This window comes from Antennarius striatus, chromosome 8 (assembly GCF_040054535.1).
Source record: "Antennarius striatus isolate MH-2024 chromosome 8, ASM4005453v1, whole genome shotgun sequence".
NCBI classification, from domain to species: domain Eukaryota; kingdom Metazoa; phylum Chordata; class Actinopteri; order Lophiiformes; family Antennariidae; genus Antennarius; species Antennarius striatus.
The window spans coordinates 1,447,501-1,462,212 of NC_090783.1; the positions used below are offsets into that span (position 1 = coordinate 1,447,501).

At 42.3% G+C, this 14,712-nt stretch overlaps 3 protein-coding genes across 4 annotated transcripts in view; 2 read left to right on the top strand and 1 right to left on the bottom strand.

Annotated features, from left to right (window-relative positions):
* zgc:92360 (uncharacterized protein LOC436988 homolog) overlaps window positions 1–2,826 on the top strand; it is an 8,042-nt gene extending 5,216 nt beyond the window's left edge. The window contains exons 10-12 of one of the 2 annotated variants that reach the window (XM_068322594.1): window positions 136–207; window positions 922–1,153; window positions 1,531–2,826. In XM_068322594.1, coding sequence (XP_068178695.1) covers window positions 136–207; window positions 922–1,153; window positions 1,531–1,559 — 333 coding nt within the window. In that variant the 3' untranslated portion in view covers window positions 1,560–2,826. The remainder of the gene's footprint in view (window positions 1–135; window positions 208–921; window positions 1,154–1,530) is intronic. The other variant, XM_068322593.1, reaches the window with a different exon arrangement.
* A 262-nt stretch (window positions 2,827–3,088) lies between these two features.
* uts2r4 (urotensin-2 receptor 4) lies at window positions 3,089–4,656 on the top strand. Its single transcript, XM_068322598.1, has one exon. The coding sequence runs from the start codon at window positions 3,444–3,446 to the stop codon at window positions 4,491–4,493; it is 1,050 nt and encodes a 349-aa protein (XP_068178699.1). The 5' UTR covers window positions 3,089–3,443; the 3' UTR covers window positions 4,494–4,656.
* Window positions 4,657–5,230: 574 nt separating this feature from the next.
* lgals2b (lectin, galactoside-binding, soluble, 2b) lies at window positions 5,231–6,756 on the bottom strand. Its single transcript, XM_068322600.1, has 4 exons — window positions 6,696–6,756; window positions 5,923–5,996; window positions 5,534–5,705; window positions 5,231–5,431 (listed from the first exon to the last, which is right to left on the bottom strand). Exons 1-4 carry the CDS (start codon window positions 6,696–6,698, stop codon window positions 5,285–5,287), a joined length of 396 nt encoding a protein of 131 aa, XP_068178701.1. The 5' UTR covers window positions 6,699–6,756; the 3' UTR covers window positions 5,231–5,284.
* Window positions 6,757–14,712: the final 7,956 nt, after the last annotated feature.

Consider the following 14,712-nt stretch of genomic DNA (forward strand, 5'->3'; position numbering starts at 1 on the left):
TTCGCGTTGGCAGGCGTTAACCAGTTCAAGGGGAATCCTTCCTATTTGTGGAGGTTTCCTGTCCCTGACATCCAACCACTGATTGGTTGTCGGATGACGGCTCCGTCTCATGTTTCTCTCTCCTCTCGTTTGCAGCAAACAGAAGGCTTCAAGAAACGCTGGTTCACTCTGGACCACCGGCGCCTCATGTACTTCAAAGACCCGCTGGTACGGCTCCATCACTCGCACCTGAACGCATCATCGCGACGTCGGATCTACGAAACCGAAGAATCTACCTAATCGCACATGTAGCATTTGTTAGCATGACCTTACAGCAAAGCGAGCTACCGTAGCGTACATCTGGGTTAGCTTTAAGGTGACATCAGAGTCTCTCTTTGAGGGGGGGCATCCAGATTTCCCAAGGCTTGATGAAATACCAACAGCTTTGTGGTGATGAAAGAGTTTAATGAAGAGGTGCAATAATTATCGGTCCGACTCGCCCTGAGAGTTAAACGAACAAAAAACTGGGAAATGAAAGGAAGAGGAAGTGGAAAGAAGTCGGGTTGGGAATATGTGGAACAGGTTCAAAGCGGGCCCCGATTTTACTATTTGGATAAAACGTAAATTATTCATGTTATAGATGTTTGACTTTGCTGAGAATGGACAGATTTATTCCAGACATTTAAATAGTTTAATTACAGCTTAACAAGAAACCACGAGGGATCGCCAAAATGGCATTTCCCACCTGAGGCTAACGTAAATGTCAGCTATCTGACGATCAATAAATCAGTAACAGGAACTTTAACCTGCAGTAATTCCATTGATCGATCGATCGATCAGTCATTTCCAGCCTCTCTTGTTGGCTTTTTATGCAATCAAATGAATGATTAACGATCGATCAGGATATCGATCAGATTCTTACTTTTGTGTGTCCGCCTGCAGGACGCCTTCGCCAAAGGCGAGGTGTTCTTGGGGAACCGGGACCACGGCTACGAGGTCTACGCTAGCTTGCCCGAAGGCACCTACTGCAACGGCGCCTGGCAGTACGGCATCACCATAGTAACGCCGGACCGCAGCTACCCGTTCACCTGCGAGACGGAGAGCGACCAACAGGATTGGCTGAAACACTTCAGCGACGTGCTGAGCACTCAGATGTCCCCCCAGGAGTACTCAAGTAGGAATTCAGAATTACTCACCTGGTTAGCTTTTATTTCCAAGAGGATGCTATGCTAACATGCTAACAAATAGGATAGAGGCTAATGTAAGCTAGTTCTTCCCTGAAGCGGGAATGTAAACCCAGGAGTCATTAGGAACCCAAACGTGAACCTCCATCCCATAATTTACTGATCAATATGTTTTAATAAAGTTGTATAAAGTTGAAAATGAAAGCTCAGAGCAGCCAGAGCTCATGAGCTAAAATTAATGAACAGTAATTTTTTAATTATGTGAAATTGTTAAAAGACAAAATTCTGAAGGTAAATTAAAAAACTTTTTGTTTTTTGAGCCAATAATTTGTTTTTTCTGATCTGAATTTTTATTTGCTCTTTCCAGTGGAGGCGCTGCTCAAGCGTCGGCCCTGATGGACTGAGGCCTGAGGGACCGCCTTCCTCTTCTCTCAGCCAATCAGGACTCAGCATCCGTTCACCCCTCATTCTCTTTACGGTCAAACTGGAGCTTCTTAATACCCAAAAACTAAAACTGCTGTTGCAATAAAAAAAAAAATTAGGCAGATTAAAATTAGTTTTCCAAAGAAGTAGAGAAATAGGTTATCAATAAAGTTTTATGTTCGTTGGACTACCGTTTGTGTTTCAGATCACATGATCACTCCGGGTTTTAAAACGGTGGTCGAAACTCGGGTGTTCTTGTCTTATCTGGTCCCAGATGCTAACGCTAACAGCTGTGCTAAATCACTTCCTGTCTGCCCGAGGGTTGATTATGTTTTATTTTTATTTTATTTTTTAACGTCCTGTTTTTAATGAGAAGTGTCATCATCCTCTCTGGTTGAATATTAATTCTGATTTGTTGTAATGATAAGGAGCTACGGCGAGTCGGATGGGTCAAAACCGGATCAAACCGGATCAGACCAGCAACAGATTCAGAATCAGTACCGACAGCTTGTATTAGGACTGGATCCAGTTGAATTATGGGTGCCTTCATAATGCTTTATGACCCTTTCAACAGTCACAAAACATAGACGTGAAGATACATCTTATGATGCCTTCATATCCTGGACGAATGACCTTTAATTCTGCAGTGCAGGTTATAACGCTACATAAGCGTCTATAACTCCAGAGCCTCCATAATGCATCACATCCATAATGTTTGAACATGTGATGCATCAGGTTCATGTGGGCGTGGTTATAACGCATTATGAAGCTTCCACGACCCATGGTACTCGTATTTGAGAACTTCGTAACTGCTGTCGCAGCTCGAGATGACTTTCACCACTTCCTGTTTACTTTGTAAACCGATTATAAAAATATATTGTAAGCCGGTTCTGAAGCGTGACTTCTCCTGCTTCCTGAGCAGAAAAGATGGAGAAGCTGCGAGGCTTGGAACGGCGTCACAGCGCCTCCATGTGGCAAAGAGTACATGTGGAGTACAAAGACTATGTGGAGTACATAGAGTATACCTACATAGAGCTGCGTGACAAAGAGTAGCTCCAGTAAAAGGTCTTTTTTATCAACATATTTTATGATCTTCTTGTTTTGTTAACATACTAATTCCTTGTCATGTTTTTTTTGTACGTAACGGTACTTCTACGCGTGATGTAACCCAACGACGGAACCACTGACGAACACCAATAAAAGTTGTGGACGAACTTCTTGACCGATTTCTGTGTGAACGCTTCCATGCTCGGACGATTTCTCATTCGTCTTCCGTGGCGTCCCTGAAGTCCACGCCAGAGGCAGCAGGTCGAGGAATGCGTCATACATCTATAGGCCCGTGCTAGTTTGTCACCCTAGTGCGAAAGAGGGAGGACGGGTGAGATTGTTGGGTAGTTGGGGGGGGGGACAACCAGGAGAAAGCGAAGGAGCACAGACCAGAGAACGTGAAGAGCACCGTCGCCGGCTTGGATCATCTGGATGTTCTTCATCGCCGGAATAAAACCGGTTGGACGTCAGGAGCTTTAATCCCGATCAGGAGTCAGCAGCCGCCGGCTTAAACGGACTCTGCGCCGCCAGCCTTGGGGACACAATGACTCCTGTCGGATCGACTTCAGCCTGAAGCCGGCGGAGAAATCCCTGCACGCCGTTAATGACCTCACGCATCACACCAGGATTTTCAGTGGCTTAAACCTTTTTTTCATTGGAGGTCTTTGCATGTCGGAGAACTATGGGATGGCAGCTCCGAACCGCCGGCGGCGCTAAACTGGGTGAAGCCGTGTCGGTCGACTTTACGGGTTTGTTTTTGCCGTCTTCACAGTGTTGAAATACCGCTCAAATAGGCTCACGGATCTTGCGATGAATTGCACTCCCAACGCCACCACCCCCCTGCAGTCGGGACCCGTCGCTGGAGATGGAGGCTCCGGCGCTACGGGAGGTAGCGGCGGTCTCTGGGTCACATCCTTGCTCGGCGTGATGCTGATGATCATGTGCGCCGTGGGCGTGGCGGGCAACACCTACACCCTGGTCGTCACTCGCTCGGCGGCCTTGCGCCGGACCGGTTCCATGTACGTCTACATCGTCAACCTGGCCCTGGCGGACCTGCTCTACCTCGCCACCATCCCGTTCGTGGTCTGCACCTACTTCGCCCACGACTGGCTGTTTGGCGAGGCCGGGTGCCGCGTCCTGCTGAGCCTGGACCTGCTCACCATGCACACCAGCGTCTTCATCCTGGTGGCCATGAGCCTGGAGCGCTACCGGGCGGTGGCCAGACCCTTCAGCGCCCACCGGTCCTCATCGCGGAGGCGGAGACTGACCGCGGGGATTATCTGGGGCGCGTCTTTCATGCTAACTCTTCCCATGATGGTGATGATCCGACTGCGGGGCAGCAAACCCAACGCCACCGGTGCGGTTAAGAGGATCTGCTTCCCGACTTGGACGCCGGAGGCCTACAAGGCGTACATCACCATCCTCTTCCTCACCAGCGTTCTAGTTCCTGGCCTGGTGATCGTCGGGTTGTACCTGGCACTCGCCAAGCATTACTGGGCGGCGCAGGCGCGGTTGGGGGGCGGCGGCCTGTCGGCCCGGCGGAGGGGACTCAAGCAAAAAGTAATCTCCATGATCTTCAGCATCGTGGTGGCGTACTGGGCGTGCTTCCTGCCCTTTTGGGGGTGGCAACTGGCCAAGCTCTTCACCCCGGAGTCCCTGAGGGCGTTGTCGCCCGCCGCCCACAACTACGTCAACTTCTTCGTCACGTGTCTGACCTACGGGAACAGTTGCGTCAACCCGTTCCTCTACACGCTGCTGACCCGCAACTACAAGGACTACCTGGCCCAGAAGAGTCAGTCTGTGGGTTCCAGCAGGACCGAACCCGCCTCGGGGGTCTCCACGCCGCTGCAGGAGCTTTAGGCTCTCTTGTTTTTCCTCAAAACCAGAGGGTCCGCACTTTTTATGTCCCAGTATTTGTGTTCTTTATTCTTATCCACACATTTACAAGAAATCTGTGTTTTTTATATCTTAATGTTGTGTATTTGCTTCCAGATGTGAGTTATGAGATTAAAACGTTTTGAATTCCAACTATAAAACCAGCAAAGTGGTCGTTTTTATCAATCCTAGAAATACTAAAACCAAAACTCATCACCATGGTTTCATCCTCAGTTCCTGCAAAGAAAAGAAAAATCAATATTTGCCCTACAGAAGCTGTAAAAGTAACGACCCGCCTCTACTCATCTTCCTCGCCGTCCACCTGACACACCCGTGCATCAGCTCACACACGTATAGTAAAGCATATTTCATCTGCTGGGAGGGAATGTGGTCGCGTCCCTCCACATTCCTCAGCCCCGGGCCAGAGCTTTGGAGCCCTCCTGCAAATTGTTCATCTCCCTGGACGCCTGGGACCGCCCCTTTGCTTTGGGACCGCCCCTCTGCTCTGGGACCACCCCTTTGCTTTGGGACTGCCCCTCTGCTTTGGGACCGCTCCTTTGATGTGGGACTGCCCCTCTGATTTGGGACCACCCCTTTGCTTTAGGACCGCCTCTTTCCATCTGGACCGCCCCTCTGCTTTGTGTATTTATGACATCACAGTGCACTGAATGACATCACGTGTCCAGTTAAAGGAACAGACGACGCTCTCTTTTTTTCACACGGCCTTTATTGACCAATGACATCAGATCTGCTTCTAGAGGTCAAAGGTCGCACCTCTACTTGATCTTCATGCCGACGATCTTGGCGTCGCCGCTGACTTCGAAGTACTGGTACTTGACGTCTCCCAGGCGGTTGGGGAAGTCGATCATGTTTCCGTCGGGAAGTTTGATGTAAAACTTCTCGTTGTTCAAATAGACGTAAAACTGAGGAGAAAAACCAACAAAAACAACTTTTTCTTTATATTTATGAACTTGTTTGCGGTCGGTTTCGTCGGATTCTCGCCACACACACACACACACACACACCTTGCATTCCTCGCCGCGTGAGAAGGGGAAGTTCCCGTCCCGGTGCTCGTCGCCCCAGCAACCGCCGGACATGGAGTTGAAGACGATGGTGTTGACGTCGGAGGCGTACTCGAAGCGGGGGTTGAAGTGCATCGCGATGTTGTCGGAGTCGTGGCCGATGTTGATGGCGAAGCTGCAGGATGGGGAGGCCACAAAGGTCAAAGGTCATGCAGATGATTCTCTATTCTGAGAGGTCAATCGTAAATAAGGAGAGCTGCTCAGTTTGATATCCATCCCACTGGTTCCTGGAGAACCTTCCAGCTCGGATGAAACGTCAACGCCACGTCAACCAACGTTCCTCTGAGCAGAACCGACGTTTGGAACCAACAACCAACGGAAGCGTCGCTTACGAGCAGCAGTCGTCCTTCGGCTTCACGCGGATCTTGAACTCCTGCCCCTCCTTGAAGGTCATGTTCTTGACTTTCTGCAGAAACAAAATGAAAAAGACGTTTAAGAGAAATGGAAGAAGAAGAAGAGGTAGAGGAAGAAGAGGTGTCGTCTGCTGGGTGGTAGAACTCATCATGAGGATGATGGTTGTTCTTATCACGATGGTTGATGATCAACCAGGGTGAGGCGGTAGAAACAGGAAGGCGCCGTATTTGTTCCCTGATGTCCGAGTCACAAAAAGACAGTAAAACCATAAAGAGACGCCCACGCTGGTTTCACGCTGGTTTCACGCCGCGCAACAGGAACTAGAGGACAGGAACTGGATCCAAACCCACACGTCTGGTATCTCAGAGCCGGGCTGGTTGATCATTGATCACAGGTGAGGCTAAACCTGCCAGGTTGAGTCACCAGATGAGTCTAATGGTTTAAGAAGAGGGAGTAAAGTCTGGATCCAACTATGAGAGCAGTTTGATCAGGAGGACACAGTGGAGATAAAGAAACGTGTGGATTCTGCTCACATGTCTGTCAAACCACGACGAGAATGTTAACATTTCAGATGTTAAAAAAATAAGCTTTATCGCTTCTTTAACCTTTAAATTTGAACTCTTTTGACGTTCACGTGGTCGGACGAGGTCAGACAGTCACACATTAACTTCATCGCGTGCAGTGGAAAACACATGAGTTGCCATAGCGACAGAAAGAAGCGACAGATTTAGAGCTCTTTCACGCCACTCACCATCTCTGCTGTCTTCAGTGGGTTGAGTCTGGAGTGACGAAGATCCACAGGTAGGTGAGGGTCTATATAACCAGGAAGTTCATGAGTCTGATCATGTGACCAGTAGAGCGTGTAACCTAGTGATACGCACACACACACACACTCACACACAACACATGTGATTACGGAAAATAAATTTATGAAAAAGGCTCAGATTCCCATGATTTTTAACCAGAAACCTGACAGATCTGTAGAAATATGTCATAAATGATCTACACTGTAAAACACTCACAAAACGCTATGTGATCTTAGAATAGAGGGTTTTTTTACTTGAATATGAATGATTATGTCATTCCAGGCTGAACTACCTGATTCCACACACAACAAGTGGTTGGATTTTATATTCATGATACACAACAATCTGGAGAAGATCTAAAACCAGGGGATGGGATTTGATCCCATGACCTCAGATCTCAGAGTTCATCCTCTCATCTGTCAGAGCTAAACCTTCCGCTGCTGTGATTTGGTTTGGAACTTGTAATTTTTAAAAAAATTTTTAGACCAACTGACAAAATTTTTTTATTTTTTTAGACCGACTCATCGAAAAAATTTTTTTAGACTGACCGACCGACCAACCATCCGATCAAAGAAAAACATTTTTCAAGACCAACCGAATGACCAAAGAAAATTTCTCTGACCATCTGACCATGCACAAAATTTTTTTTAGACCATCAGACAAAAAAAAAATCATTTTTAGACCGACTGACCAAAAACTTTTATTCAACCGACCAACCATCCAACCACAAAAAACAAGTTTTTAGACTTGACTGACCAAAAAAAATTTTTTTAGACCGACTGACCAACCAACCATCCGACAAAAAAAACCTATTATATCGACTGACCGACCAAAAACAATTCTTTTAGATCGACCAACTGACCAAAAACTTTTTTTCGACCAACTGACCATCCAACCAAAAAAAAAAAAAACATTTTTTAGACTGACCGACCAACTGACCATCTGAGCAAAAAAAAAGTTTTTTAAACCGACTGCCTGACAAAAACCTTTTTAAATCAATCGACTGACGGAAAAAATTTTTAGACCAACAACCAACCAAAAAAGAACCTTGTCAGACTGACCAACCATCCAAAAACAATTTATTAGACCAACCAATCACCCAAAAAAAATTTTTGGACCAACCAACCAAAAAAAAGTTGATTTGACTGACCAACCAAAAAAATTTTTAGACCAACCGACAAAAAATATTTTTAGACCAACCATCTGACAAAAACTTTATTTAGACCAACCTATCGATCATGCGAAAACAAATTTTTTTGACTGACCGATCCCAAACATTTTTTTTTGCAACCAACTGATTGAAGGACAAAAAAACGTATTTTAGATAGACAGACAAAAAAAAATTTTCAGATGGACCAAAAAATTTTTTTTGGCCCGACCAACTGACAAGAAAACATTTTTATAGACCAGCCGACCAAAATAAAAAATTTTTAGACTGACCGACCAAAAAAATTTTCCAACCGACTGACCCTCTGATCGAAAGAAAATATTTTTTTAGACCAACCGACTGATCACACACAAAAAAATTTTTGACCCAAAAAATTTTTTAGACCGACCGACCAGGAAAATTTTTTTTGGGGTTAAGCAGTCCAAAAAAAAGTTTTATTTTAGACCGACTGGCCAACACATTTGACCAACAATCCAACAATCCATCTTTGCGAGATCTCGCAAAGATGGAGCTTTTATTTTTTTTCTCTCCATGATTTTTTTTTTCTCCATGTCACCTTAGGGGCTCCGTAGTGATCGGACTAAAAAATAATTTTTTCATCGGTCATTTTCAAAAAAATTTTTTGGACCAACTGGCCAAAAAATAACTTTTAGACAGACCAACCAACAAAAACTTTTTTTCCAAAAAAATTTTTTTTTTTGCAGGGTCAGTCGGCCAGACTAAAGAAATAATTTTTTCATCGGTCGGTCTGAAAATATTTTTTTGGTTGCTCGGTCGGTAGTTGGTCAGTCGGCTTAAAAGAAATTTTTATGGTCGGTCAGCCCAGAAAAATTATTATTGTTGGTCACTCTGTCGGTCTAAAAAAATTTTGTTTTTTTCTGTCGAAAACTCTTAAAGAAAGAAAATACAAGTATTATTATTCACAACATTCTGGAGAAAATCTGAAGGTAAAAGCTGGGTTTTGAACCTATCACCTTAGATCTCTGAGTTCCTCCCCTCATCTCTCTGAACTAAACCTTCAGCTGCTGTGATTTGGTTTGGAACTTGTATTTTTTTTAAAAATTTTTAGACCAACTGACAAAAAAAAAAAAATCTTTTTAGACCGACCGAATGAAAAAAATTTTTAGACTGACCAACCATCCGACCATCCGATCAAAGAAAAACATTTTTCAAGACCAACCGACTGACCAAAAAAAATTTCTCTGACCATCTGACCATGCAGAAAATTTTTTTTTAGACCATCAGACAAAAAAAAAACATTTTTAGACCGACTGACCAAAAATTTTTATTCGAACGACCAACCATCCAACCACAAAAAACAAGTTTTTAGACTTGACTGACCAAAAAAAAATTTTTTAGACCAACTGACCAACCAACCATCCGACTAAAAAAACCTATTATATCGACTGACCGACCAAAAACAATTATTTTAGAACAACCAACTGACCAAAAAAATTTTTTTGACCAACTGACCATCCAACCAAAAAAAACAAAAAAATTTTTAGACTGACTGACCAACTGACCATCTGAGCAAAAAAAAAGTTTTTTAAACCGACTGCCTGAAAAAAACCTTTTTAAATCAATCGACTGACGGAAAATTTTTTTAGACCAACGACCAACCAAAAAAGAACCTTGTCAGACTGACCAACCATCCAAAAACAATTTATTAGACCGACCAATCACCAAAAAAAATTTTTTGGACCAACCAACCAAAAAAATTGTATTTGATTGACCGACCAAAAAAATTTTTTTAGACCAACCGACCAAAAATATTTTTAGACCAACCATCTGACAAAAACTTTATTTAGACCAACCTATCGATCATGCAAAAACATTTTTATTTGACTGACCGACCCAAAAATTTTTTTTGCAACCTAGGACAAAAAAACGTATTTTAGATAGACAGACAAAAAAAATTTTTAGACGGGCCAAAAGAAATTTTTTGGACCGACCAACTGACAAGAAAACATTTTTTGAGACCGAACAACCAAAATAAAACATTTTTAGACTGGCCGACCAAAAAAAATGTTCAACCGACTGACCCTCTGATCGAAAGAAAATATTTTTTTTAGACCAACCGACTGATCACAAACAAGAAATTTTTTGACCCAAAAAAATTTTTTAGACCGACCAACTGGCTTTTTTTTGGGGGGGGTTGAGCAGTCCAAAAGAAAAAATTTTTTTAGACCGACTGGCCAACACATTTGACCAACAATCCAACAATCCATCTTTGCGAGATCTCCCAAAGATGGAGCTTTTATTTTTTTTATCTCCATGATTTTTTTTTCTCCATGTCACCTTAGGGGCTCCGTAGTGATCGGACTAAAAAATAATTTTTTCATTGGTCGTTTTGAAAAAAAAAATTTTGGACCAACTGGCCAAAAAATAATTTTTAGACAGACTGACCAACAAAAACGTTTTTTAGGGTCCATCATTCAAAAAAAAAATTTATTTTTTTTTGCACGGTCGGTCGGCCAGACTGAAGAAATAATTTTTTCATCGGTCGGTCTGAAAATATTTTTTTGGCAGTCGATTGGTTGCTCGGTCGGTAGTTGGTCAGTCGGCTTAAAAGAAACTTTTATGGTCGGTCGGCCCAGAAAAATTATTATTGTTGGTCACTCTGTCGGTCTAAAAAAGTTTTGTTTTTTTCTGTCGAAAACTCTTAAAGAAAGAAAATACAAGTATTATTATTCACAACATTCTGGAGAAAATCTAAAGGTAAAAGCTGGGTTTTGAACCTACCACCTTAGATCTCTGAGTTCTTCCCCTCATCTCTCTGAACTAAACCTTCAGCTGCTGTGATTTGGTTTGGAACTTGTATTCATGGGGTTCACAGCCCTGAGTAGAAACCAGAGCATCACAACATCAAGACTCTTCTTCATCCTCACTGTGGAGGAAGAAATTGATCGTGTCCCAAAGTTACCACAGGTGGAGGAAACATGACTAAAACATTGAGGTATCCAGGTTGAGAACCAATGCCCACATGGGTGGTCCTCTCATCCTCCTTCATGCCTATGATATATTTAGCTCAGCTCTGTGCATGTTTTTAGACCCACCAGAAACGTGGAGAAAACTCCTCACAGAGGGGCCCTCAGTGGGATTTGAACCCGAGACCTGCTGGCTGTGAGGGGACAGTGTTACCGCTGCGACACCGTGCTGCTCTGATGAGAGGACGAGGAGAACCTCAAGAACAATTCACACTTCCAAAAACCTTCTTTTTACTATCTGCACTATCTGACTGTACTAACTTCTACTTTATTTGAAAATTTTTGAATCTTCTTGCTTTTGACCAGCAGATTTAAACCACAACTTTCACACTTTTATTCAAGAATCTAACAAGATTTTGACACTTTGTGAATCTCTTAACTTAAAACTTCCTGCACGTCTTTAATTGGACGTTAACAATCGTTCAAAAATGATGTGAAAACATTAAAAACTCGTCACCAGTTTTTGGTCGTACTTTTCTCGTGAAAGTGAATCAAATATATTCCCTGTTCGCTTGATGCTTTTATTTTGATAGACCACCGGACATGAACACATATTGGTGACACTGCCCCCCTGTGGTCAATAGTAGTATTACACATTTTAGTTTTACTCAGTCTTCCTGTCCGAACCCAGAGGAACAATCATCTACTTTACCTTTAGGAAACTCTAACGAAAAGGAAGAGGGGGGGCTAATGCTAGTTAGCATTTCTAGCAGTTTTACGGTTGTATATGTTTCAAATAACAAGACATGTTAAACTTCATTGCTGATAAAATATTCAGAAGGCTCTTGGTGGTAAAAGCGTTTGATACCCTCTTGTGGTAAAAGTGAAGAACTACAAATGCTTCATTTTTATTTGATATCAGATGTAACACGATCCCAGCGCGTCTGGATGAAATATTCTAAATAAAACTTCAGAATATCATTTAATGTGAATTTACATATCCTAACAAATCATATATCACTATGTTGTTTTTTTTTCTTGATAGAAGGCAAACTTTTGTTAAGACAAACGAAACGAATTGAAATATTTCCTTCAAAGCTGGAGTGCATTGGGTTGCTTTTTGATCAATGGAAATGGAGAGTTATCATTTCAACGCGCAACATTCTTGATTGCTGGGTAAGTTAAAAACAACAATTAAAGGATGCGACTCCTGAAGTGGACTCAAAAACCAAAAATAACACAAAAAGACAAAGACAGACAAAAAAAACTCTAAAAGAAAGAAAATACAAATATTATTATCACTCTGGGGAAACTGTAAATGTAGAAGCTGGGATTTGAACTCACAACCTCAGTTTTCTGAGTTCTTCCTCTCATCTCTCTGAGCTAACCCTTCAGCTGCTGTGATGTGGTTTGGAACTTGTATTTATCGGATTCAAAAGCTGTAAGACAGACATAATGTTAATGTCTTAATTTCCTAGCTTTATATCTGTTAAACTACACAATAAAAGTTATGTCGGAAGACGTGTCAATCATGTTTTTCCACGTCCTTGAATGCTCTCTAATTGTAATGCCCTCTGGTGGACATAGTGGGTAACTACAAAAACATTGACACAAAGTTAGAGGATGTTAGATTGTCAACAGCTTCCGGCTTTGACTATCAAAATAAATTTAATCGACCAAACCATTGCGTCTGTACACCCCCGCTCCCCGCTAAAAGCGACCACAATTTCGTAAACAATGCAAACTTCTAAATCAGTAGCTTGCATTACTGAAGCTCCTCTAACGTGGAGGTTTGTAGCAGAGACCGCACTGATGTCCCCGACAGAGCTAGCAGTAGCTTTAGCGCTAGCAGGCTTCTTCACCGGCCGACTCTTTCTATAAGAAAAATAGTTTATATGTTCAGTCGTGGAATTCGTTCAAAACCGATGTAAAAACATTAAAAACTCGTCACCCGAATTTTCTCGTATCTTTCTCATTACATTAAAAAAAAACATATATACAGTACGTACATCGTTGGTTTAATGCTTTTATTTTGATAGATGACCGGAAATTACTTATATCGGCGAAAACATCCAACTTTATCTATGTTATCTATGTACACTGCCCCCCTGTGGTCAATGGTAGTATTACACATTTTAGTTTTACTCAGTCTTCCTGTCCGAACCCAGACGAACCATCATCTACTTTACCTTTAGGAAACTCTAACGAGAAGGGAGATTGGGGCTAATGCTAGTTAGCATTTCAAGCAGGTTTACGATTATTTGCATTTCAAAATAGTAAGATACAGTAAACTACACTAAACTAATAAACTAATGTTAAATTCCATTTCTAATAAAATATTCAGAAGGCTCTTGATAATAAATACGTCCCTCCAGTGGTCAAAGTGAGGAACTACAACCACGTTGTTAGATTGTCAATCGCTTCCGGGTGTGACTATGAAAATAATGTTTAATCGACGGAACAAATTAGTGTTTGCCTCCCTCCCCCCATGTCAAAACACAGCATCTTGATATTTCATGATTATTTCACGATTTTGTGTTTGATATAACATTTCAGCTCACCTTGAATGTAGAATATGTCAACCATTGTGATTGGATTTGTTGTTAGTTCATCATTTGTGTTGGATGGTACCTGCTATGTTGTATGACAACCAGCAGGTGGCAGCAGAGCACCACAGTATGGAGTTAGGTTGAGCGGGCTGTGATTTTTTAATACTAATAAAGTAATAAGAGACATAGATTACATGTTAATGCATGTCTATGTAATATAAATCTGACAACTGACTTGTTTGCCACCATTATTGGTTTGGTTATGTTTTGTAAACGTTTATGTGTTCATACTGTTGGATCCACTGGGCGTTCAGATGCGTTCTTATTTAGAAACAAGTTTTATTTTAATTGTCAAAGGAGCCGATTCGTCTTGTTGGTCAAACCTTCAATCAACTCGTTCAAGTTTAAATATTTGATGGGATGTTTGGCTTCTGATCTGATCAGCAGGCCTCCATTCAGGGTTATTGGAGCTCATGTCCATGTTTAAACCACAAAAAAATATTTAAACACATGAAGACAAAGCTGGAGAAAAACAATCTCATCACTATTTTTTATTATACAGACACAGATGTTATTTACTAAAGAATCTATTTTTAATCTTCGCCATCTGGTCTGCATGAAGGCTTTGCTCACGCACGCAAACCACAAGCTGTGAAATTCTCCTTGATTGATGTCATGAGCTTGAATAAATTTGATTTTTGAGGCAAGAAGGAGATGAAGGAAGGGGCAGAGATCAATCTGATTAAAAGAGGAACAAATTCAGGATGTTCCTGTTTTTATTTTAGAGGTTGAAGATGAGGAAGACGAGTGGAATCAGAAAACAAATTGGTTCATTTGTGTTTCAGCAGCAAATAAAACCTTTAATTTATTCTTTCTGCTGTGGGAACACGAACCTGAGTCTCTATGTAGGCTACATAACACACTATGAACATTTAAAGACACATATTTTCAGGGTGCCAGAGGGAGAAGCAGCTTTCAGCCAGCAGAATGTGACGGAACCAGTTTCCTGTGACACCAGCTGCATGATGGGAAATGAACTCACCGTCCTGAACGCTGTTTTTTCTCCTGTATTTCCATGTTTCGGGGGGGGGAGTGTGTCGTCGTGTCGCTGGAGGTCGTCCGTGATCGGAAAGGTAACGACGTTCTCCTGGTTTTCTCCCCCAGGAGGAAAAACAAACAAAGAAACTTGAGCTTCTGTCTCAACAACAAACCCCAAAAACCGGTGAGGAAATCTGAGGGAGGTGTGAAGACGAACATTTGAAGAACTAAACGAGAACTTTGGGACTTTTTTCTTTCTTTACTGATTATTTTTGAATTC

Coding starts and splice junctions, on each gene's coding strand:
- uts2r4 (XM_068322598.1), top strand. CDS start 3,444: ATGAATTGCACTCCCAACGCCACCACCCCCCTGCAGTCGGGACCCGTC.
- lgals2b (XM_068322600.1), bottom strand. Junction 5,706..5,922: donor CCGAAGGACGACTGCTGCTC/GTAAGCGACGCT, acceptor CCCATCCTGCAG/CTTCGCCATCAACATCGGCC. Junction 5,432..5,533: donor CACGCGGCGAGGAATGCAAG/GTGTGTGTGTGT, acceptor TTTTCTCCTCAG/TTTTACGTCTATTTGAACAA.